General features: G+C 43.2%; 1 protein-coding gene across 19 annotated transcripts in view; it reads right to left on the bottom strand.

Moving 5' to 3' along the window:
- The window catches only part of slc8a1b (solute carrier family 8 member 1b), a 284,183-nt gene that overhangs the window by 64,075 nt on the left and 194,400 nt on the right, over nucleotides 1-25,708 (bottom strand). For 3 of the 19 annotated variants that reach the window (XM_078212311.1, XM_078212317.1, XM_078212318.1), the window contains 6 exons: nucleotides 21,606-21,712; nucleotides 20,260-20,280; nucleotides 17,966-17,983; nucleotides 17,813-17,827; nucleotides 17,315-17,383; nucleotides 7,330-7,460 (listed from right to left, as the gene is read on the bottom strand). In XM_078212311.1, the coding sequence (XP_078068437.1) occupies nucleotides 7,330-7,460; nucleotides 17,315-17,383; nucleotides 17,813-17,827; nucleotides 17,966-17,983; nucleotides 20,260-20,280; nucleotides 21,606-21,712 (361 nt within the window). Of the gene's footprint in view, nucleotides 1-7,329; nucleotides 7,480-17,314; nucleotides 17,384-17,812; nucleotides 17,828-17,965; nucleotides 17,984-20,259; nucleotides 20,281-20,964; nucleotides 21,069-21,600; nucleotides 21,713-25,708 lie in introns of all 19 variants that reach the window. The other 16 variants (XM_078212313.1, XM_078212320.1, XM_078212314.1 and 13 more) reach the window with 12 other exon arrangements.

Raw genomic sequence — 25,708 nt, 5'->3', positions numbered from 1 at the left:
GTTTGCACATTCTACCCGTGTCTGCGTGGGTTTCCTTCGGGTGCTCCGGTTTCCTCCCACAGTCCAAAGATGTATGGGTTGGGTGGATTGGCCATGCTAAATTGCCCCTTTAGTGTTAGGGGGACTAGCTAGGGCAAATGCATGCGGTTATGGGGATAGGGCCTGGGTGGGATTGTGGTTGGTGCAGACTCGATAGGCCGAATGGCCTCCTTCTGCACTGTAGGATTCTATGCAATGGAGCGTGAAAAGAGAAGCTTATAAAGTGAATGCCCTATCGACATGCTTTTATACCGCGTTGTGATGAACCTGGAAGATGTTGGGAAGACACTATACAAATTGGGTATTATTTGGAAGGACAGTGATGAAGCAATTAGAAAGAGTGATCTGGATGGCTTGTAATTGTGTATTACAGCAAGCAAACCTCATCTGGACTGCTGTGGACTGATAACTATAGATGACGATGGCGGGAACTCTCCGATGTTGTATGTCCCGCCACTGCTGCCAGTGAGAATGGAGAATTTGGCGCTCAGCCGAATCTCCATTCACAGCAGTGGAACCGGAGAATCCCGGACGCAGGCAAGGTCGGCCGATGGGATGAGGAATGTTCCAGCTGGGAAAACCTTCCCTGGATTGGCTGTGCACAGGCAGATCCATGGGACCACAAACTTGATCTGATTGGATTATATCTAAGACCTGAAGAAGGAAACAGCATAAACGCTGGAGTTCTCCATCCTTGTTTGCGGCTGTGATTCTCCAGATTCGCTGAAAGTGAGTGGAGTTTTGGCAGGAACGCCAAATTTTCCTTTCTTGCTCGCAGTGAGTTCCACCACAGACGAGAGCGGAGAATCCCACCCAGAGAACTGAAGGAAGTGCAGAATGATGAGTGAAATAGAAGTTTTGTACAACCTATGGCCAGCCTGGCTAACACTGTCATTCCTTTAATGCAGTTGTTTCTATATGTACAAATAAATATGCTATAATCCAAACATGAAAAGCCACAAGGTCTTTATAGGATTAAAACTTTGACATCCTTGTACCAGTCACTTGAGTCTTTTTGATCTTTTCCAACCTCCACTATGTAGAAACACAAGTCCCAGATCACCAAATATGTTTTTCATGGATAAGACAGCATCATAAATGGAGCTGTTGCGATGGGCAAATATAAACAAACAATGGCAAAGCTCCAAGCGTTCCAGATTTAAAAAGGATAGGAGAGATACGACAACTGAGGGTGACACGGTGACACAGTGGTGAGCACTGCTGCCTCACAGCGCCAGGGACTCGGGCTCGAATCCCGGCTTGGATCATTGTCTGTGTGGAGTTTGCATGTTCTCCCCGTGTCTGCGTGGGTTTCCTCCGGGTGCTCCAGTTTCCTCCCACAGTCCAAAGATGTGTGGGTTGGGTGGATTGGCCATGGTGAATTGCCCCTTTAGTGTTAGGGGGACTAACTGGGGTAAAATGGATGGGGTTATGGGGATAGGGCCTGGGTGGGATTGTGGTCGGTGCAGGCCCGATGGGCCAAATGGCCTCCTTCTGCACTGTAGGATTCTATGAGATGCTAACTGGAAATTTTTAAGCAGCAGGTGAACTGTAGTTAAAGACTAAAGGGGGGGGAATTTTCCCGTCCCGCCTGCCATGGGAATTGTAGTGGGCAGGGGCGGACCATGCAGAGGTCCATTGACCTCGGGCAGGATTTTCCTGTTTTGGGTTGAGCGCGGTCGGAAAATCCTGCCCTAAGGGTGGGATTTTACAGCTCTTCCCGGTGGTGGGAACTTCCAATCCTGCTGAAGCCAACCTCCTGGTTTCAAGGCAGCAGGTCGAGCGAGCCATACAATAACCTGTAAGCTTTGGAGGGCCTGGAAGATGCCGCTGGTGGCCAACAGTTCACCACATCCGCTGCAGGGAGGTGTAAAATCCAGGCCTAAAGAAGACTGGTAAGGCTCGCCTTGTCCAGGACCACAGGAAATAGGGACAGGACGAGGCCATTCAGCCCCTCGAGCCAGCTCCACCATTCAATAGGATCAAGGGTTATCCACCATTCCTCACACCCACTTTCCTGCCCTTTCCTGAAACTCTTGATTCCCTTACTGATCAAAAATCTATCTCAGACTTCAATATACACAAGGACTCTGCCCACAGCTCTCTGTGGTAAGGAGTTCCAAAGACTCACAACCCTCTGAGAGAAGAAATTCCTCCTTATCTCAGTCTTAAATTGATGCCCCTTTATTCTGAGACTACACCCTCTGGTCCTGGGCTCTCCCATGAGGGGAAACATCCTCTCAGCATTTACCCTGTCAAGCTCTTAAAGAATCCTATATATTTCAATGAGATCACCTCTCTTCTAAACGCCAATGAGTAGAGGCTCAGCCTCTTTAGCCTTTCCTCATAAGACCGGGGCTCATCCGAGCGAACCTTCTCTGAGCTGCCTCCAATGAAATAATATTTCTTTAAATAAGGCAAACAAAACTGCTCACAGTGCTCCAGATGTGGTCTTGCCAGTAACTTGAGTAGCTGCAGCAAGACTTCCCAACTCTTATATTCCAACCCCCTTGAAATAAGGACCAATATTCCATTTGCTTCCTGATTACCTGCTGTACCTGTGTCCTAGCTTTCTGTGTTTTGTGCACAAGTACCCCCAAGTCCCTTTGTGTTGCAGCTTTCTGCAGTTTTGCTCTATTTAAATAACATTCTGTTCTTTTGTTCTCCCTTCCAAAATGAACAACTTCATATTTTCCCACATTATTCTCCATTTGTCAACTTTTTGCCCACTTACTTAATCTATCAATATCTCTTTGTAAACTGTTTGTATCCCTCTCGCAACTTGCCTTTCCACCCATTTTTGTGTCTATAGTTACCTGCTTTTTGCCCCCCATATCTTTGAACAGGAGCGTCACATTGACAGTTTTCCAATCCTCTGGTACTTCTCCAGAATCCACGGATTTTTGGAAAATTACACCCAATGCCTCACCACTGACTATGTAACTATTTCTTTTAGGATCCTAGGATGCAAGCAATAAGGGCCAGGAGACTTATCTGCCTTTAGCCCCCATTAATTTGTCTAATGTTACTTCTCTAGTGAAGTATTCTTTCGTATTAATGGATGTTCAAAGCATCTTCCACTGTAAAGACTGATGCAAACTATCTGCATAACTCCTCAACCATTTCCTTGTTCCCTATCTCCCCAGATTATTTCTCTAAGGGCCCAATAATTACTTTGACCTCTCTCTTCCTTTTTATATATTTAAAAAAGCTGTTATTGTCAGTTTTTATATTCCACACCAGTTTGCCCCAGTAGTTTCTTTTCTCTCTCTTTATTATCTTTTTAGTCCTCCTTTGCTGTATTCTGAATTTATCCCAGTCTTTGGGGTTGTTACTGACTTTTGCCTCTTTGTATACTTTTTCACACAACTTAATACTCTCCTTAACTTCCTTGATTAGCTATGGTTGGTTGATACCTCTCTTAGAATCTTTCCTCCTTACTGGGATATATTTTTGCTGAGAGTCAAGAATTACCTCCTTAAATCCCTGCCACAGCTTGCTTACTGTCTCTCCTGCTAATCTATCCACCCAGTCCACTTCAGCCAACTCTATCTTCATTTCATTGTAATTCCTTTTATTTAAGTTAAACAAAGTTCTCTCTGACCCAAGTTTCTCACTCTCAAACTGATATTAACTTCTATATTGTGATCACTACTTCCTAGGGGATCTTTTACTCTGAGGTCATTTATTAAACCTGCCTCATTACCCATTACCAGGTCCAAGATTGTCTGTTCCTTGATTGGCTCCATGACATATTACTTCAGGAAATTGTGAATTTGTTGTTGTAATTACCCTTTCCAACTTGATTAACCCAATCAACATGAAGATTAAAGTCACCCATAATTATTGCTCTATTCTTTTTACATTGCTACTATTATTTGCTGATGTGTACCCTTTCATACAGTGTGGCTTCTGGTTGGGGGTCTATACACTACTCCAACAATGCCTTCGTTCCCTTGCTGTTTTTTACCTCCACCCAAATGGATTCTGCATCACCTCAGCCTAGATCGTCTCTCACAACTGGTCTCATTTCATCTCTTATTAACAGTGCTACCCCACCACCTTTTCCTTCCTTCCTGTCTTTCTGAAAGGTCACCCAAGAGACCCTATTCATGGAAATTTATAGTATGCAATGAGGCCATTCAGCCCATCATGCCTGCGCTGGCCAATAAGTAGCCATCCAGCCGAATCCCACTTTCTATCTGTTGGTCCATAGCTCTGCAGGTTATGAAACATTAAGTGCATATCCAAGTACTTTTTAAATGTTACCAGCGTTTCTGTTTCTACCACCCTTTCAGGCAGTGAATTCTAGATCCCCAGCACTCTCTGGGTGGAACGATTTCTCCTGAAATCCCCTCTAAATGTCTTACACTAAGTCTATTCTTCCTGGTTATGGATCCCTCAACCAGGGAGAATAGGGCTTTCCTATCCACTCTATTTGGACCTCTCATAATTTTATACACATCCACCTCCTCTGTTCCAAATAAAACAGAACTAACTTATCCAAGATTTCTTCATAACTAACATTCTCCAGTTCAGGCAGCAGCTTTGCAAACCTCCTCTGTACTCTCTCTGGTGCAATCACATCTTTCCTATAGTGTAATGGCCAGAACTGCACTCAGCATCCAACTAATGTTTTACACATTTCCCACATAAGCTCCAGCTCTCATATTCTATGCTTTGGCTAACAAATACAAGTGTCCCATATGTTTTCTTGACCAGCTCATCTAACTGTCCAGTCACCTTCAAGGATAAATGGCAGAATTCTGCCCCAAATGCACTGCCTCATACTTAACCGGATTGAACTCCATTTGCCACTTGTTCTGTCCACCCCTAACTAGTCCATTAATATTTTAAAATCATAGAATTCCCTACAATGCAGAAGGAGGCCATTCGGCCCAACGAGTCTGCACCGACCACAATCCCACCCAGGCCATATCCCTGTAACCCCATGGATTTACCCTGCTAATTCCCGCTGACCAAGGGTCAATTTAGCAATCCACCTAACCCACACATCTTTGGACTGTGGGAGGAAACCCACGCAGACACGTGGAGAACGTGCAGACTCCACATAGACAGTGACGCCAGGCTGGAGGCCGGAATCGAACCCGGATCCCTGGTGCTGTGAGCAGCACTGCTAACCACTGTGTCGCTCTGCAGTTCTCAGTTTTCTTCTTATCAACCAATAGTGCATTTTGACTTGTCTACGAACTTCTTAATCATGCCCCTACATTTAAGTTCTAATCATTGATATATATATTACAAACACCAAGAGACTAACACCAATCCCTGCAAAACCCCATTGGAAACAACTTTCAGTTACAAAAGTCCAAAGATGTGTGGGTTAGCTGGATTGGCCGTGCTAAATTGACCCTTAGTGTCAGGGGTAGGGTAAATGCACGGGGTTATGGGGATAGGGCCTGGGTGGGATTGTGGTCGGTGCAGACTCGATGGGCCAAATGGCCTCCTTCTGCACTGTAGGATTCTAAGATTCTATGAATTAAACACTAGTCAACAATTACTTTTTGCTTATGGACCTAGACCCATTTTAGAAGAATGAGAGGTGGTCTTTTGAAACATACAAGAACCTGAGGGGACTGGATAGGACGAATACCAGGAGAATGTTTCCATTTGTGGGGGAGACTAGAACAAGAGGACAAAGTTTACGAGTAAGAGGTCTCCTTTTTAAGACTGAAGAGAGAGAAATTCTCTCTCAGAGGATCCTTGGGTTGTGGAATTCTCTTCCCCAGAGAGCAGTGGCGGTTGGGCCGTTGAATTTACTCAAAGAAGAATTAAACAGATTTTTGATAGATAAAGGAGGGAGGGGGGAGGGGGGGGGGGGGGGGGGGGAATGCAGACAGGAAAGTGGAATTGAGACCACAACTAGATCAGCCAAAATCTGATTCAATAGTAGAGCAGGCTTGAAGAGCGAAAGGCTGAGTCCTGTTCGTGAATCCTATGTTCCTATGCATCCTGCCTGAGTCAATTTTGGATCGAATTTGACAACTTGCCTTGGATCCAATGGGTTTTTACTTTCCTGAGCAGTCTGCCATGTGAGACCTAAACAAAAGCTTTGCTAAAGTATCAACTGACCCAGTTTTTACCACTAAGCTAGTCCCAATTGCCCACATTTGACCCTTATCTCTCTATACCAATCTTACCCATGTAACTGTCTAAAAGCTTTTTAAAAGACAAAATTGTACCCGCCTCAACTACTGCCTCTGGCAGCTCGTTCCTGACACTCACCACCCTCTGTGTGAAAAAATTACCCCTCTGGACCCTTTTGTATGTCACAGTCTGTGTGGAGTTTGCACATTCTCCTCGTGTCTGCGTGGGTTTCCTCCGGGTGCTCCGGTTTCCTCCCACAGTCTGAAAGACGTGCTGTTTGGTGCATCGACCATGCTTAAATTCTCCCTCAGTGTACCTGAACAGGAGCCAGAGTGTGGCGACGAGGGGATTTTCACAGTAACTTCATTGCAGTGTTAATGTAAGTTTACTTGTAACACGAATCAATAAACTTTAAAAAAGGCCTGGACTAATATAAAGTCAGCCTGAGAAATGGTGTGAATGAGCTGTTTAACCATTCTCCACTATTGTTGGAGCCTATCTCACTGTCATCAGGTGTTTGGCTTCAGGATCTATCCCAATCTCTATATAATGTACAGATCAATACACATTTCAAATATTTCTGCAGTGAATGTTTAGTTGAAATGTATACATCTACAGCTTTGTGCAAAACTGTATTTTTGAAGTTTAAGAGCTTTTATTTATAGGAAATACATAAATAGCACAATTTCTGCGTACGTGAGCCCATCTGTAGGAAGTGTAAAGCTCCTTGGTTGTTTGCCCTGTGGGAGAGTCCAGGACCCGACAGCATAATCTCAGAACAATGGGTCGCCCACTTAAAACAGATGAGGAACAATTTCTTCTCTCAGAGGGTAGTGAATCTGTGGAATTCTTTACCGCAGAGAGCTGTAAATGCTGGGTTAACTATGTTCAAGGCTGAGATAGACACATTTGTAATCAGTAAGGGGATCAAGGGTTATGGGGATACGGCAGGGAAGTGGAGTTGAGGATTATCACATCAGATCAGTCATGATCTCACTGAATGGCGGGGCAGACTCGATGAGTTAAATGGCCTTCTACTTCTGCTCCTAAGTCTTAGGGTCTTGGAAAACTTAATCATGATCTCTTTGCTTTCATGGGTCTTGCTTTTTTTGAATATAGCAGCAATGACTTAGAAGAGCATTTTGATCCAAGAACTGCAAGTATGACACTGCCGTTTGGTACCTTAAATTCATAGGATTCTTCAATTATGATTTCTAACTTTGTATTTTCTCCGAGGACAGGACGGCCCATTTCAGCGATCCGCTGTTCCTCCTCGTTTTTATTCGCTATGGCCTGATTATCGTCAGTATCATCTGCAACACAACCATACAACTAGATATCAATAGAAACAAATACACTGCACAGATAACTTTCCACTAAATGCTTCCATAAAACTTGAAAATGTCTAGTTCTACATGCTACAACTTTATTCTAAGGAATGCCATAAAGACTCTACTGCACTTACCATAGCTGAAATTGTCTTCCATACAGTTCTCTAACTTAAGTCTGATTCTACATGATACACACATAATTATATAATGTTTAAATTACACCATTCTTACAGACGATGATTCTTTGTATTAGCATATCAAAACATATTTTACAAATAATCTGCCTAGCAAGAAGAGGTCATATTATATATTTTTTTCTCAATAAGAGGTCATGCTATTATTGTTTCTCAGTTATACAACTTAGTAACAAACCACATAGATAACAGGAAGATCCAGATCGAGAAAGACACAAGACGCTACATTTTTTGATAAAGGACAGATTAGAATTGAAATGTCTTGTACAATAGATCAGAGAAGAATGAATCAAAAGTTCTGAGATGGACAGGCTGGGACATTATGGAAGATGCTTGAGGATGGCAAAAAAGATGACTGATAAATTCGTAACTGAAAGTCTAAATATCAAAGCACTTAGTTTTATCATATGCTTATAAAACTAGCACATGCATTGCTTTTAAAGCTTCTTTGGCCTTTGATCCCCTGGTCCTTTTCTGCATCTGTATGAAACTGCCTGTGCAAAACTCTGCAACTATACCTTCCTCAAAGCCATTTTCCGTCCTTCTTAGTCTTAGATGCTTGCTAATATCTGCACAGGATATTTTTGTGGGGTGTTTTGTCCCCTTGTATATACAAACAGATAAAACAAGGATGTATAGCAGCTTACTGTTACACATGGTTATTTTATAAATAATCGATGCGGATCAGCAGATTTTCCTTTTACAGAGTACAAAGGAAAATTGGGTGCACACAAAGAAAACACGTCTACTTTTCTCTTCATTGGAAAAGTAATGGATGAAAAATTAGGCAGCCTCCAATACGTGTGTGCAATCCTCCCTGGCTATTTGTATATGCTACACCCAAGTAATCTTTTACATCCAAGCATAATATGTAGAGAGCTTATCTCACTTATGGCAAATATTTAATAACATCCAGAAGACAAATTTGCCTGAACATTTGAACGATGCAATATGAGGACTTGGGTTGTGAGTTACAACCTAGAGTAAGCTGACCCAGTAACTTATGAACATCAAAGTCAAAAGAGAGCCATGGTCGGTGCCAAAAGTGGAAAATAGATCACATGATGCAATTTTTCATTGTGTGTTCTGTTGACATGAAAGATTAAGCAAAATAAAATCAATAGAAAACATGTGTTTCGAATTGTAAATGGGAGAAAACTGCTTTTTATGAATTGTGGACAGCTTCAGGTCCCTGGGAGATAATTCTTCCTCTTGCAGTGCCTTCTGTTCTCTGTCGTGACATGAATCTGGATTTTCGCTTATGGGTAAAGACCTCAGAGATGGGACAATTCCCAGCTCCATAAACCCAGCATGGGAGAAAGTGCCCCAGAAGTTGGATTTTTGATCTGGGGGTGGTGGGGTTCTCTATGAGTCGGGTCTGACAGCCCCGGAATCATGCTGGCGGCTGGGCCGGACACAAGTTATGCCTCTCTGCCCCGGCAATGTGTTGAAGGTTTTTAAAAAGTAATGAAACAAAAAAAGCCGCCATCTAGCCCTTACCCCTCAATCTCCCCTCACTCTCCAATGCTCTTCATGCTCCATCCATGCCAACCTATCACACTTCCTGCCCTCGAACCAGTGTCCCTGGCCGCTCATACTTTCTATACCGATCGTGACCCTTTACTCACACCTATGGCACTTTATAGCCCAAGCCAACTTAGTGCCAATCTCTAACTCGGGTCAATCTATGCCCCATACCCAATAACCTTTCAGCTACCATGCCATCGCATCCAGTATTCACTATGGGCAGACATCAGGACCTAGACTGAGATTAAAACAAAACAGTTCTAAGTGTCCATTGCAGACCTTCTAAAAATACTCATTCATAAAAACACAATTTAGCTTCCTTTAGCTGCATCCTTGTAAAAACAAACATTGGAATTCATAGACCCACTTCAAACTATCTGTAACTACTTTGGACTGTCAATCAAACTGTGAAATACAAGGCACCCTACTGTGTTAACAGAAGATTGTGAATTAAATCAAGCGGCACTAATCCATTAATGGTAGCCCCCAAGCTGATGTCAACACACAGAGTGAAATAGCAAGCAATGTTTTTTTTAAAGGTTCCAGGTATTTTTTTCAAAGACTAAAAGGCCCGGAACTTTTATGCCTGACAGGTGCCTCTGTTAGTTTATTTAGACACATTTGATAGCTGCCTTTGAGAGTTCAGATTGACTCTTCTGACAATTCCTATGAGTTAGACAATTAATGAGTTTATGCATTTTTATGCACATTCATGCCAACTCTTAACAATCTCAAGCGGCACCTTACATCCCCAAGAGGCACCTGACCTCACCAAAAGTATCCCAGGATCATATTAAATGGAGTACGCTACCTCCTTCAAAGGGCACCTATCTTTCCAAGGGGCTCTACAAAGTTTAGACCTGATCCTCCCAGATCTAATGTGCACACACTATGTTTGCCACTCCTGGCGAATGAAAATCAAGCATGACTAGAGGCAGCTACTGATTTATATGGGCAGCTGCCTGCTGGAAATGCACATGCACAAATCTTGGCCTGGACCCATTCCCTCCCCTATAGAAGGTGCCATACAGAGAGACGGAACTTCCACATTTCAGCCTATTTCAGTGCATCAATAGATCCAGCTGTGTATTTCTCAAATATTTACTCATTGCACATTTAAGTTAAAATTGGATAACAGGAAAAAACATTAAAATGCTGGGTAATTGTAACAGCCACAGTTCTCAAACCACAATCCAAATACGTAAGCTTGATTCAAAAAAAGTGCTGGAAAATCTTAGCAAGTCTGACAGCATCTGTGGAGCAAGATCCTGAAGGGCCTTCCAGAGTCGAAACATAAGAACATAAGAAATAGGAGCAGGAGTAGGCCATCTAGCCCCTCGAGCCTGCCCCGCCATTCAATAAGATCATGGCTGATCTGACGTGGATCAGTACCACTTACCCGCCTGATCCCCATAACCCTTAATTCCCTTACCGATCAGGAATCCATCCATCCGCGCTTTAAACATATTCAGCGAGGTAGCCTCCACCACCTCAGTGGGCAGAGAATTCCAGAGATTCACCACCCTCTGGGAGAAGAAGTACCTCCTCAACTCTGTCTTAAACCGACCCCCCTTTATTTTGAGGCTGTGTCCTCTAGTTTTAACTTCCTTACTAAGTGGAAAGAATCTCTCCGCCTCCACCCTATCCAGCCCCCGCATTATCTTATAAGTCTCCATAAGATCCCCCCTCATCCTTCTAAACTCCAACGAGTACAAACCCAATCTCCTCAGCCTCTCCTCATAATCCAAACCCCTCATCTCCGGTATCAACCTGGTGAACCTTCTCTGCACTCCCTCCAATGCCAATATATCCTTCCTCATATAAGGGGACCAATACTGCACACAGTATTCCAGCTGCGGCCTCACCAATGCCCTGTACAGGTGCATCAAGACATCCCTGCTTTTATATTCTATCCCCTTCGCAATATAGGCCAACATCCCATTTGCCTTCTTGATCACCTGTTGTACCTGCAGACTGGGCTTTTGCGTCTCATGCACAAGGACCCCCAGGTCCCTTTGCACGGTAGCATGTTTTAATTTGTTTCCATTGAGATAGTAATCCCATTTGTTATTATTTCCTCCAAAGTGTATAACCTCGCATTTCTCAACGTTATACTCCATTTGCCATATCCTCGCCCACTCACTCAGCCTGTCCAAATCTCTCTGCAGATCTTCTCCGTCCTCCACACGATTCACTTTTCCACTTATCTTTGTGTCGTCTGCAAACTTCGTTACCCTACACTCCGTCCCCTCCTCCAGATCATCTATATAAATGGTAAACAGTTGCGGCCCGAGTACCGATCCCTGCGGCACGCCACTAGTTACCTTCCTCCAACCGGAAAAACACCCATTTATTCCGACTCTTTGCTTCCTGTCGGATAGCCAGTCCCCAATACACTTTAACACACTACCCCCAACTCCGTGTGCCCTAATCTTCTTCAGCAGCTTTTTATGGGGCACCTTATCAAACGCCTTTTGGAAATCCAAAAACACCGCATCCACCGGTTCTCCTCCATCAACCGCCCTAGTCACATCTTCATAAAAATCCAACATGTTCGTCAAGCACGACTTTCCCCTCATGAATCCATGCTGCGTCTGATTGATCGAACCATTTCTATCCAGATGCCCTGCTATCTCCTCTTTAATAATGGATTCCAGCATTTTCCCTACTACAGACGTTAAGCTGACCGGCCTATAGTTACCCGCCTTTTGTCTCCTTCCTTTTTTAAACAGCGGCGTAACATTAGCCGTTTTCCAATCAACCGGCACTACCCCAGAATGCAACGAGTTTTGATAAATAATCACTAACGCATCCACTATTACCTCTGACATATCTTTCAATACCCTGGGATGCATTCCATCCGGACCCGGGGACTTGTCCACCTCGGGGACTTGTCCACCAAACGTTGGCTCTATTCTCTCTCCACAGATGCTGTCAGACCTACTAAGAATTTCCAGCATTTTCCATTTTTGTTTCAGATTCCAGCATCCGCAGTAATTTGCTTTTATCTTATTTTAGTAAGCTTGATTGTTTATCTTCCCCTAATATGGGTCATGAATGTAGCCCAGCCCATCACGCAAACCAGCCTCCCATCCATTCACTCTGTCTACACTTCCCGCTGCCTCGGCAAAGCAGCCGGCATAATCAAGGAACCCAAGTACCCCAGACATTCTCTCTTCCACCTTCTTCCGTTGGGAAAAAGATACAAAAGTCTGAGGTCACGTACCAACTGACTCAAGAACAGCTTTTTCCCTGCTGCCGTCAGACTTTTGAATGGATCTACCTCACATTAAGTTGATCTTTCTCTGCACCCTAGCTATGACTGTAACACTACATTCTGTACCCTCTTCTTTCCTTCTCTATGGATGGTATGCTTTGTCTGTATAGAGCGCAAGAAACAATACTTTTCACTGTATACCTGTGACAATAATAAATCAAATCAAATATCTTTTCCACAATTGTGGCTGCTAATTGATCAGTAGTGTGCTTATACTTCAATTGAAGTTAATTTCATTTGCATGGCAGTGGGCAGCACGGTGATACAGTGGTTAGCACTGCTACTTCACAGCGCTAGGGACTCGAGTTCAATTTCAGCTTCGGGTGACTGTGCCGAGTCTGCACGTTCTCCCCGTGTCTGCGTGGGTTTCCTCCGGGTGCTCCGGTTTCCTCCCACAGTCCAAATATGTGCGGGTTAGGTTCATTGGTCATGCTAAATTGATGAAATATAATTGGCTGAATTTCCCTAAGAGTGTTGCGGAACACACTGTTTCATCTGAAACCCACCCAAAAATAAAGGGGTCTGGTTCTGCTGGGTCTCCTCAAATTCAGGAATTTTGCAATTGGCCTTTTAAATGGGGGAATCTCCCATTCATCCCTTTCGCAATGTACAAAAGGATGGAGATTATCAAAGTTCTCACTTTGCACCTAAGTTTAAATCAGTGTATTAATGGAATCACAGAATCCCCACAGTGCAGAAGGAGGTTATTCAGCCCATCGAGTCTGCACCAACCACAATCCCACCCAGACCCTATTTCCGCAACCCCGCGCATTTACCCTGCTAATTCCCCCGGACACTTGGGTCAATTCAGCATGGCCAATCAACTTAACCCGCACATCTGTGAAGTGTGGGAGGAAACCGGAGCATCCGGAGGAAATCCACGCAAAGGAAATCAAGACTCTGGGAGAAATAAAGCATACCACTCTCCAGCTGTAACCTAGTCAACTCAAAAGTAGTGTCATGGCTAAGAAATCCCAATGAAAAGGAAATTATTTTTAATAAATAATGTGCCAGTCTCCCTGCCCATAGGTTGGGAGGGTAGATTGAGATTCCAGGATGGAGGGGGATTGTCCAATTCCCCTCTCATGATGGGCAAGTACCAGTGGCTGCAATGTACCTTCCTGTCACCTCCACTCAATCAGAGTAACTTTAAATAAGACGGCCCTGCAGCCAGACCTCACTTGAACAGCCTTTACCAGGTGAGGGTTAGTCTTCCACCCAAGTGGAAAGACAATCCAGCTCTCCAGAGCTGTGAACTCAGTCGTGAGTGGAAGCATCTCCATGAAGATGAGTGATGGACTGGGGTAAGTCCTGGGCAGGAAGGGAACTGCCAACTTTGAGGGGGGGGGGGGGGGGGGGGGCGCATAGGGATGGTGCTGGGGGTTTTGGAGGCCAGGTAGGGGGGCACAAAGTGGGGTTAACATCTTGGGTGGGGGGGTACCCCCAATGAACACTGCTGCAGTTCCCGTGGGATAGGCAAACTCACAGCACTGTTAGAAAGGAAGTTCTAGAATTTTGAGCCAGCGACAGTGAAGGAACGGTGAAAGCTCCACGCCAAGATGATGCATGGTTCGGATGAGAACTTGTTCCCACACATCTCCTGCACTTATCCTTCTAGATGGTAGAAGTTGCGGACTTAGAAGATGTTGTTGAAGGAGCCATGTTGAGTTGCTATAATACATGTTGTGAATGTTACATTGTGCAATAGTGGTGGAGAAGGTCTGGATTAGGCACCAGTCAAGCTGGCTGCTTTGTCCTGGATGGTGAGGAACTTCTTGAGTGTTGTTGGAGATGCACTCATCCAGGCAGGTGGAGATTTTCCAGCACACTCCTAACTTATGCCATGTAAATAATGGACAGAATGTGGGAAATCAGGAGGTGGTTACACACTGTAGAACACAGTCTCTGAGCTGCTCTCATGGTCACAGTAATTTGGCTGCTGGCCTAGTTAAGGTTTGAATCAAAGGTATAGGATTCAGCGATGACAATGCTGGTGAATGTCAGGTGGAGGTAGTTATATCCTCCCTTGCTGGAAATGGTCATTGTCTGTGGTGCGAATGTTCATTTGCTAGTTATCAGCCCAAGCCTGAATGTTGTCCAGGTCTTGCTGCATGCATTAGATAAGGCTAAGGTGGGAATTCTCTGGTCCCGCACGCCCTGCTACCACTGCCAGTGCGAATCTAGCGCTCAGGGACTACTGAATCTCCGTTCAGGGACTACATAATCCCAGCCACGGATGAGGTTGGAGAATTTGGCCAAAGCTTCTAACATGAATGCAGTTATTCAGTCCCTGCATATATTTCACATTTTGCATATTTCAAATGGGGCTGAAGTGTGCAGACTGCAGAATGCATTAGGATTAAAGAGTTGCAAATCATTGAAGAATAGGGCCTGGATAGGATTGTGGTTGGTGTAGACTCAATGGGTCAAATGGCTTCCTTCTGCACTGTAGGATTCTATGAGGATTCTATCATAGAATCATAGAATCCTATAGTGCGGAAGGAGGCCATTCAGACCCAGACCCTATCCCCATCACCACATGCATTTACTCTAGCTAGTCCCCATAACACTATGGGGCAATTTAGCATGGCCAATCCACCTAACCTGCACATCTTTGGACTGTGGAGCATCCGGAGGAAACCCACACAGACACGGGAAGAATGTGCAGACTCCGCACAGACAGTGACCCAAGCCGGGAATCGAACCTGGGCCCCTGGCGCTGTGAGGCAGTAGTGCTAAACACTGTGCCGCCGTGAATCAGTGACAGCATTTGTAGCTAAAACGCCAGGTACATTAGGAATTAGTCCCAATAGAATTAGAATCAAGGAATAATGGAAAAAAATAACACAAAAAAATCTCTGTATAACCACCAAATCCTGAAATGACATGCAGCTATAGAATCATTAAGTATTAGTGACTAATAGGTATAAATTCCATGGAACTTACAATGTAGACACAGGTTGTTCAACCCAATTGGTTCATGCTGTGTTTATACTTCACACGGATCTCCTCCTGCCCTCTTCATCTGACTCTATATGCACATTCTCCCTGGTGTTTCTCTAGCTTCCCCTTTAATGCATCTCCGCTATAATAACTTCTACAAGGCTTATCAAAAGCTATATTTTAAAAATATTTATTAGGCGTTGCCTGGAAAGCTGAACCATAAACAAGAAATAATTGGAGGGAGAGCAGAAACTAGCCACAACTTGAGAAATAATGGCTGGGATTCTCCCAAAATAAATTGTAAGTTCCCAACGTGTGGGAAAATGGGAGTAAATCCCGCCGGTTGTTTTAGCAGAGGGATTCTCCGACACCCTGTGCATCACAGAGTGCCTCAGTGTGATTCACTCTGGAAAGTAGTGGGCAGGTCTATTCTCGCTGGAAAGGCCAGCAGCATAGCACTGAGCGGCCACTGTGATGTTTCGATTTGTCAGCGCCAAGATCAGTGCACGTGCATTGGCCCACCGCTCCACCCCACCCCCACATTGCCGGCCTCCAGATCGCTGGTCAGCCCAATCGCTGGCTGCCCTCGCAAGTCCCCATTGCTGGCTTTCCAACGGCCCTACCCCGTGACCGCTGGCCTCCCAGACCTCCATGGGCTAGCCCCTCTGTCTACCCCATCTCCCGATCTGATGACCAGCCTCAATGTCACTGCCCCCCCCCCCGCCCCACCCCCTCACCCACAGATGGCCAGCCCCAATCACTCTCATTCCCTCCTTCCCCCACCAAATCTTTTGCAGAGTGGCAGCGGGACCTCTTCACCCCACTGATCGCCCCCACAATATGCCCAGTCCCCAGCAGACTCTGGCCCCACCCCCCTGGCACTGCCCAGCACCTGGTGGGCAGTGCCAAGGTGCCCCTTGAGCAATGCCAGTTTTCTCCTTGGGCAGTTGCAGGGTACCAGGCTGGAATTGCTAGACTGGCACTGCCCAAGGGGCAGCCCTCTGCTCCTTACCTCCTGGAGGGACCTCAATGGCCTCTGTTCCTTCCAGCAGGGTAAGACGCCTATTTCCCACAGTACAGGGTAGGGGAAACACACACACAAACAAACACACACACACACGTTAGCAGGCCTGGAGAATTCCGTCCCTTCTCACTAATCATATGGAAATGCCAATTTGAATGACATTTCCATATGATAATCAGCTTCGTCTCCGCACTGATTTCTGGCGTGGAGCTGATGATGCCAAAAAACTTACCTATGGAGACACATGGAGGCCGTGATGCCCAGCGGGAATTGCGTGAAACGGTCGCCGCTGATGTCTCCCGGCCCGCTGCGCTACTCGAGCAGCCCAGCGGGTTGGGAGAATCGCCCCCATTCTATTATTTGATCACATATTCTTCGATTATATGTTGCTAAGTACATTTACCCTACGTTTTTATTTTGGATTTTGACACTCGAGCATGCGACTTCTTCCAAATACATGAGTAAAATAAATGCATAAATCCTGCGAACAGCAGCTTGTTGGACTACTAGTGAGTGGAATGGTACAATATATGGTTAATGCTCAATGGACAAGTGCATGCAAATCTAATGTTAATTAAAAGATTGCTCCGGTGGCTTTAGTAACAATTACTGATAACTATCAATGTAACAAGATGACAATTACAAAGAAGCAGTTGCTATTCACAGCACAACTTTTAGAACCTTTGATGCAGTCACATAATTACAGTGCTTCATTCCCTTTCGACAGGCGATTACTTCTAATGAGTGAGGTGTGAAATGTAGATGACGGAATGTGTCAAAAACGCTTCTTTAAGTTTGAAAAAAAAGTGCAATTTCTCTGTGTTAACTGAAGTGCAGCCAGTGATTTACAACACAGAAGTACTCATTATACCTGCAAAGCAGATGACAGTAGATGGAATCGGATTGTCCCTAAAATGAACCTTCCTGTAGATAGCATGGCCTAAAAACATGGGAATGATTCACATCATCAAACGATTTTCCTGTTCAGAACTCCTTCACAATAAACAGCACACATATTTTCATCTTGTTAGTATCTGCTTAGGTGCGTTGAGCCGAACAGGCGCCGGAGTGTGGCGACTAGGGGAATTTCATGGTAACTTCACTGCAGCGTTAACGTAAGCCTTACTTGTGACTAATAATTAAATAAACTTTACTTTAAACTTTACTTCCAGATTGTGGGCTGATCAGGACAGGTAGGTCATTTAAATGTCTGGCCTTTATTATCTCCATGTTAGACACTAAAGTGTACAAGGGTATTATTAAAACCTGGTGTCCTGAAACTTCTAGTGCAATGCTATAAAGTGCTATTAGATTTATCTGACAAGTACGATCACACAGTGCACTGGATATTCATTATACAGAATCTTACCATTGAAGTATTTTGCTACAAAATTAAAGAGAGGAGGGTGAAAAAGGGGAAACAAAAAAGGAAAGTATAGTTGAACAACTTTAAAATAATTGTAAACGTAAAAACTAACATTTGGAATTTAAAGAAATAGGAGTCCAATAAAGAGAGTCATACCTGTCTTTGTGAAGGGTCCTAATGGTGATAACATCAAAAATATTGTTATTGTTCAAAAGATAATATTTAAATTTCGACAGACAATTTTCTTGGCACAGTTTTAAAGGTCAATCCAATCTGGATTTCCTAGTCGATGGGCAACACTGTTAATTTCCACTTGAAACTGATGCCAAGGATAAATCTAATTATAAACTGACCTTATCTTAGCACCTTTTTCCTTTCGCCATCTGGAATGGCTGGAGTACTCCTCAGTGAGCCCTCTCTTTTTTCCTTCCAGCTGTGTCATCAAGCTAAATTTGGTGGGACCTGTGGTGATTTTTCTATTTCTTTTCCCTCCTTGTGGTTACCGTCATACATAAATGCCCAAACGGTGGCTAAAGAGAGTCTAAGGTATCTGCTGACAATTTTTATTGGCCCACTGGCATTATCTCATCGTGGTTTCCCTCCTTGGGAAGTGAGGGACTGTTTCAAGCTTGTAAAAACAAAATACTCACTAAGGAACATCCCCGCCGTTCCAGATGGAGGAAGGAAAAATGAGCCACAATAAGGTCAATGTATAATTGGATGTATCTCTGTCCCCGAATTACAGCAGAAATTAACATGCTCGATTGGCAGTTCTGCCAAACTGTCCCATTATTCTGTCCAAAGTGCCAGCATAAGAAGCTATAAAACCATCAATAACTTTTCAAAAATTATAATTAATGTGATTGGCGCAGACTTGGAGGGCCGAAGGGTCTATTCCTGTGCTGTACTGTTCTTTGCTCTTTGTTCTGGAGGTAATTAAATCAGGGTAAGATTTTCAGTGGCAAAGGGTCTGAGTTAGGGGCAGAGGTGGGCAAAATTGTGGACATTAAAATAAGTAGTCCTGGGTACTGGACAGTATGTGAGGTCTTGATGTTAAGCTTTGAGTCAAACAGGAGAGGTTAAGGTTTTTGCACAGTTCAATTTAGTATCAGGAAGTGCTGAAAGAGAATGGAGTCTGAGCAAGGTAGTAGAATTTGTGGGAGAAGATAAAGATAATGTTTTTGGTCTTTCTTGTATTGAGCTGGATGAGGTTCTGACCCATCTACAGCCTAATATCTGACAGCACAGGTGGCCATTAGGTTGAGGGAACGGGTGGGGAGGTAAAGCTGAGTGCCACTCACTGGGAAAAATCTGCCCGAAGGAACTGGTCGGGACTTAAGGAAGCTGAATTGGCTTCAACGGCAAAATAAGTTAATCCCAGTATTGAAAGACAAAGGGTGGAATTTTCAGGCTCTTCACGTTGGTGGGATTTTCTGGTCCCGCTGCGGTGAACGGAGATGTGGCTGAGCGCCAAATTCTCCGTCCTCGCTTGCAGTGGTGATGAACGGCTGGAAAACTCCATCTAAAGTCAGAACCACTGAATCATGTCCCTAAACATATCCTTTCAATGGTGGATTGAAAACAAAAAGAAAATCCAAACAGGACGAAATTAAATCAATTCATTCATTTTCTCCCTTCTTCCCAAAACCTCGAGGTAGCGGCATGGTGTGGATTACAGTCCTCTATTGTCTTGTCTGAAGGCCAAAAGGATTCATGAACATAGGGCATAGGGGGTCTAATTCCATCGCAAGCTAATCATGTGCGAATCCAAACAGGTGGTTATTCACCAGGCTATTTGAACATGGGCCAAAAACAGAAAATGCTGGAAAATCTCAGCAGGTCTGACAGTGTCTGTGGAGAGAGAATAGAGCCAATGTTTCGAGTCTGGATGACCCGTCGTCAGAGCTTCGTCATCCAAGACTTGAAACGTTGGCTCTATTCCCTCTCCACAGATGCTGTCAGACCTGCTGAGATTTTCCAGCATTTTCTGTTTTTGTTTCAGAATCCAGCCTCTGCAGTATTTTGCTTTTATATTTGATCGTGGGCCCACACTAGCTACGTCCTGCCCTCATATGGAACCCACTCTTGCACAGTCTCAGCACTGGACAGCCCAGCCCGACCAAGCTTCCCCTGACTAAACTGGGAGTGCCGATGGCCACCCATTGTGTTCTTCTGTGATTGCAATTGGCAAAGTTAAGCACAGCCAATATTGAAACCTAAGCCCTTTCTGTTCGATACGTTCTAGCACCAGATTGCACTGATTCACTCAGGCATCATGGAAAGCTTCATTTCAGTAAGTAATAATTTGTATCAAAAGTTTATCTTTAAAAGGAATACTGGCAAGATGTATTCTGTGAATGTAAGCCGAGCAATGTCCTGAGTATCTCTACAATTATATATCACAGCTAAGGCATACAGTAAACGGAAACAAAGAAGTTAAGGAAGCTTACCTAGCTCATTCAACAACCAAGCTGTAAAGAGAACAAATGTATAAAAGAAAAGTAAGACAAATAAAGAACTTAAAAGTTGGAACAATGGAAGGGTTACAGGAGGGTTTGAACTACAACTTCGACCACCCTATAGCGTTGGTGTGACACGTGAAATGGCTAGTTCAACAATGTGCAGGGCAGTGTTGTAAATTCTTACTAATTTAGTACAGGGAACAAATGTGCAGATACAAAGCAATGGATAACTCTTCCCATGGCCCAATTTCTATCACTTCTGAAAGGATTGCCAAAACGAAAGTATTAGATTTGAGGAAGTATATACATATTATAAGACCACCTTTTAAAAATGAGCAACACCTTTGACAAAAAACATGGACTTTTTTTTAAGAATACCTCCTGTGATCGTATTAATTTAGTTTTAAAAATCTTTACTTGTACTCCAGAGAGAAAAAAAAACTATTCCTCAATAGAACAAGCTAGTTGCACTGTGCATTGAAGTAGAAAACTTGACTTTCAGAATCTGTACAGCACAAAGACAGTTCAACATTCAGCATGGGAAAAAAACAACACAGAAATTTAAAAAAAACACCCAACAGTCTGGGATGGTAAAGATTTTAGATAGTAAAGTAAGAGGAGAAAGTCAGTGTGAGAGTAGGACACAAACAGAGAAGAAAACAATTCTCAAAATGTCTTTTGTTACTCTCACACCTTTCATTCCTCTTCTGATCCATACAGGTTCACCAAGTGTAATGAAGAAACTGCCTTGTTTTTCATACTCCCCACGGTCAACTATATTAATGGTAATGGTTTTCCTGTAAGAACATAAGACAAAGGCAAACAATGGATTGGAGTTGTCCATCACAGTCACACATGCTTAAGTAAACTAAGTGATGGTTAGTGAGATGTTATGAAGGGAGGGAGCCTGCATCACATTCAGATAACATCAACATGTAATAGGGTAGAAACTTATTACTCCCGCTATGAAGCTCAGTGAATTGATCTGTCATTTCAAAGACGCCTATTTTTTGAATTTTATCTGCTTATTAATATGTTTTGAATTTGTACTGATTTTTAAAGTATTTTCTGGTAATTATCTTTAACTGAAGGACGGCAAAACACATCCACTTGAAAGGTTGCATGTGCATGTTGCAAGCTGTCATCAAAAGGTCGACCAAGACGTTTGCATGGCGGGTCCAATCTCTTATTGATACGCTGGCTTTGAAGAAGCTTTTACCCTATTACACATATCTAAATGTGTGCGTTATGTCCTGGGCATCTGATAGTGCCGAGCATCCCTGAGTGACATTCAGGCATGGCATTAAGGCCTTAGCTCTGAGCAGGTACCCCACCTTTCTTCTCACTCATCTCCACCAAGCGTGGCTCCCCAATCTCAATGAAGAAGTTCTTGTTTTTTTCATACTCCTCATCATCAATTACTCTGATTTCTATTGTCTTGCTGAAATAGAGAAGAAAAGAATTGGGGAAAAAAAGTAAGAATTAAGAACAAAGAGAGAACAGGAGACAATTGACTGTTGTATCTTATTTCAAAAGCTTGTTTTCTGTTTTCGTTTCTCATGCTTTTAGGATATCTGCTTCAAATATACATCCTGGAGAATCAAACTACTTCTATTTTCTGAACTGCAAAGTAGGGAGGGTGGGGGAGGGAGGGGAGCAACAGTAGATTTCATTTCATGAACAGTGATACACATTACTCCAAAATCCGACGCACAAAGTGCCCGTTCAGTAAAACCCGGGCTGTAACAAACCTGGACCTTTGGCACGTTGGAGATTTGATGTACTTGGAAGTGACATAAAATGAGAATTAGAAAAAGGAGAGCCAGGACAACATAAAGAGGGTCTAGGTTCGGTAACGGTAATCAGGACCCAGAACCAAGTAATCGGGTTAACAAATAACAATCGGAGAAACTGGGTTAAGAGTCGTCAAATCAGTTCGATAACAGTAATCAAGGCTATAAACAGAGGCCAGGGGCTTGGAAAGAGTGTTGGACCAGGACACAAGGACCTGGCTTGGTGAGAAGTTCCAGCCAGGACACTGAAACCATATTAACTGATGTTTTGTTCCAGTATCAGGTAAAATTGTTAATGAAAATGCCATGTAACACAAAATTGGGTTATATTATGTCCTCAAACAATGCCATTCCTTTTTTTTTCAGAAGTAAACTGAAGCCAAGTATCAAAAGCGTTTCCAGTTTCAGCAGCACATCTTATTCTATATACACATGTACATGATTATTTGATTTGGATTTTCAACTGGATAATGTGATTGATAAACAATTAATTTGTTTAATAGCAGGCAGTTATTTTAATGTACAAAAATACATATGATACAGAACATAACATTTCCTTACAAGCCAGATAAGTGTGCAATAATCATGGGGACTAATGTGAATAGAGTATTCTCTGTAGCCTTCAAAACTGAGGATCTTGACATTCATTTTTGAACCACATTGGCAGTATAAAGTGTAATGCCTCTGTGTGTTAATGGATTTTACTTTTTGTACTACACTGTAGTTACGTATTTCGCCTTTTCATTAAATATTGAATATCACAACTTGCAAATATTTTTGTTAACTCAGAAATAGCTAATGTAAAAATTCAACAATTATCACATGAGGTATTAAAACATATTTTAGCAAAACCAGCTATCGAAAATATTAACATAAATATCTGTTGAATTTGCAGATTTGGAAAATGTGCAGTTTCAGTATTAAAAATTGCTAATAATTTGCAATATATAGACATGAAGGCAAACTTGTCCATAAATGATCATTAATTGTGAAAGCATATTTTTTTACATAGAAGTTAACAGTGATCTGCTGCCATAACAAAACACTCATAATTCTATAGTTTCAGTCACGTGATGCCATATATTTTAGGTCTCACATTCCCACGCATGTCAAAGTGCATTGACTGCCCTCAGAGCAATTCCCAAATAAAAACAGAAACAGTCTGAAAGAAGTCAGCTGAAGATGCACTCTGTCCTGTGAATAAGGCAAAATATTCAAAACCTCAAGGTTAGCTTATGAGAGTCATCACAAAAGAGAAAAGGCCCCAGAGGACCGTGGAAGCTCAGTCATTGTGCACGTTTACAACAGAGATTGAAAAGTTTCTCATTAACAATACCGTAAAAGGGGATACTGAGTGTCAAAGCAATTAAAGGGCGGAATTTTCCTGTCCCGCGTGCCACAGGAATTGTAGCGGGTGGTACACGGACCATGCAAAGATCTGTTTGCCTTGGACGGGATTTTCCGGTTTTGGGGCGAATGTGGCCAGAACATCCCGCCTCAAAGGCTGGAATTCTCCCTTCCCGCCCGTCACTAGAATTTTAGCGGGCAGGTTGCAGAGGATGTGAAACGTCATTGACGGTTGGGTGGGAATTTCTGACTTTTAGACCAGAGCGGCCGGAGAATTCCGCCCAGAGTGTCTGATCAACCATGATCGTATTAAATAGTGGTGCAGGGTTGATGGGCTGGGTGGCCTACTCTTGTTCCTATGTTCTTCCTTCTTATGTACAATTAGGTTCATTAAAACACATTCAATAACTCTACCAGACTAAATCCAAATCGATGCTGAACGATCCTCAAGATTTTACCCCATTACCTGGCCTGATATTTTGTGTGGGGAATTTTTGTGAAAATGCAATAAAAGCCTTTTTTATCAATCGCAGTGGTTATGAAGCTGTGGAATTGTTGTAAAAAACTAATCTGGTACACTCAAGTCTTGCAGTGAAGAGAACACACCTATATGTCTGCCTTATACTGTGTACCGCAGAAGTCACTCAAGAGGAGGTGGTGGCCCAGTGGTATTATCGATAGACTTTAAATTCAGAAACTAATGTGCTGAGGACCTGGGTTCAAGTCCTGCCATGGCAGATGGTGGAATTTGAATTTTTTTTAAAATTCTGGAGTTAGGAATCTATTAATGTCCATGAAACCATTGTCGATTGTTGGAAAAACCCATCTGGTTCACTTTAGGGAAGGAAATCTGCCGTCTTTACCTAGTCTGGCCTACATGTGACTCCAGAGCCAGAGCAATGTGGTTGACTCTCGACTGCCCTCGGGCAACTAGGGATGGGTAATAAATGCTAGCCAGCCAGCGACGCCCATGTCCCATGAATGAATAAAAAAAAATCAACATGGTTGATAATTGACAACCCTCTGAAATGGTCTAGAACTCTACTCAATTGTGTCAAACTGCTACTGAAAGGAATAAGAACAATAAAACTGGAAGGATGACCAATTGGCTGTGATCCAAATGTGACACCCTTATTCAAGAAGGATGCAAGGGCAGTTCTTGCAATGACAGGGCCAGTTAGTTTAACATCAGTGGTGGCAAGGTTTTGGAATGCATGATGGGGAAAAAATATAACAGGCACTCGTGTCTGAGTTAAATAGGGAGGGTTTGCATGGATTTGTAAAAGGCTGATTGTTTGTCTAATCTAATTGCTTTTTTGGATGAAATAACACAGAAGGTTGATGAAGGTAATGCAGTTGATGTAGTACATATGGACTTTAAGGAAGCGCTTGACAATGTACCGTGTAACAGGTTGGTTAACAAAATTGAGGCTTATGGAATAGAAGGACCAGTGTCCAAATGGATAAAAAATGGGTTCAATGACAGAAATCAGCAAGTTGCTGTAGATGGTTGTTTTTTGAACCAGAGGGTGGTAGTGAGCGGTCTTCCTCCCAATGCTCAGGCCATTTTTTTTTTGCTATTGGAATATGGAGTAAAATTTCAAAATTTACCAGTGATACCAAACTTGAAGGATTGACAAGAGTGAGTAGATATGAATTGTCAGGACATAGATAGTCCAGCAGTCAAGTGGCAGAGAGAATTCCATACAGAGGAATGTGAGGTACTGCATTTTGAGAGAAGTGTGGGATAGGGAGGAGCAATACAGACTTAATGACACAGTTTTAAAGGATTTGCAGGGGCAAAGGAACCTGGGGGTACATGCTCATTGATCTTTGAAGGTGGCAAGCATAATAATAGAGTAGTTGACAAAGCATATGGATTCTTGGGCATTATAAATGAAGGCAATAATTAGAAAAACAGATATATTTTGCTGAACCTTTGTAATGATGTGGAGATGCTGGTGTTGGACTGGGGTGGATAAGATGAGAGGTCACACGGCAGCAGGTTATAGTCCAACAGGTTTATTTGAAATCACAAGTTTTCAGAGCGCTGACTTCACCTGACAAAGGAGCAACGCTCCAGAAGCTTGTGATTTCAAACAAACCTGTTGGACTATAACCTGGTGTCCTGTGACCTCTCATCTTGAACCTTTGTAAGGCTCTCATCAGACCAGAAATTGAATTGGGCTTCCACTTCTGGTCACCATACTTTAGAAAAGATGTGAAGACGCTTGAGGGGGGGTGCAGAGGAGACTTATTTAAGTTTATTTATTAGTGTCACAAGTATAGAATCCCTA

Source organism: Mustelus asterias, chromosome 5, assembly GCF_964213995.1.
Source record: "Mustelus asterias chromosome 5, sMusAst1.hap1.1, whole genome shotgun sequence".
Taxonomy (NCBI): Eukaryota; Metazoa; Chordata; class Chondrichthyes; order Carcharhiniformes; family Triakidae; genus Mustelus; species Mustelus asterias.
This window is presented reverse-complemented; position numbering and strand designations above follow the sequence as displayed.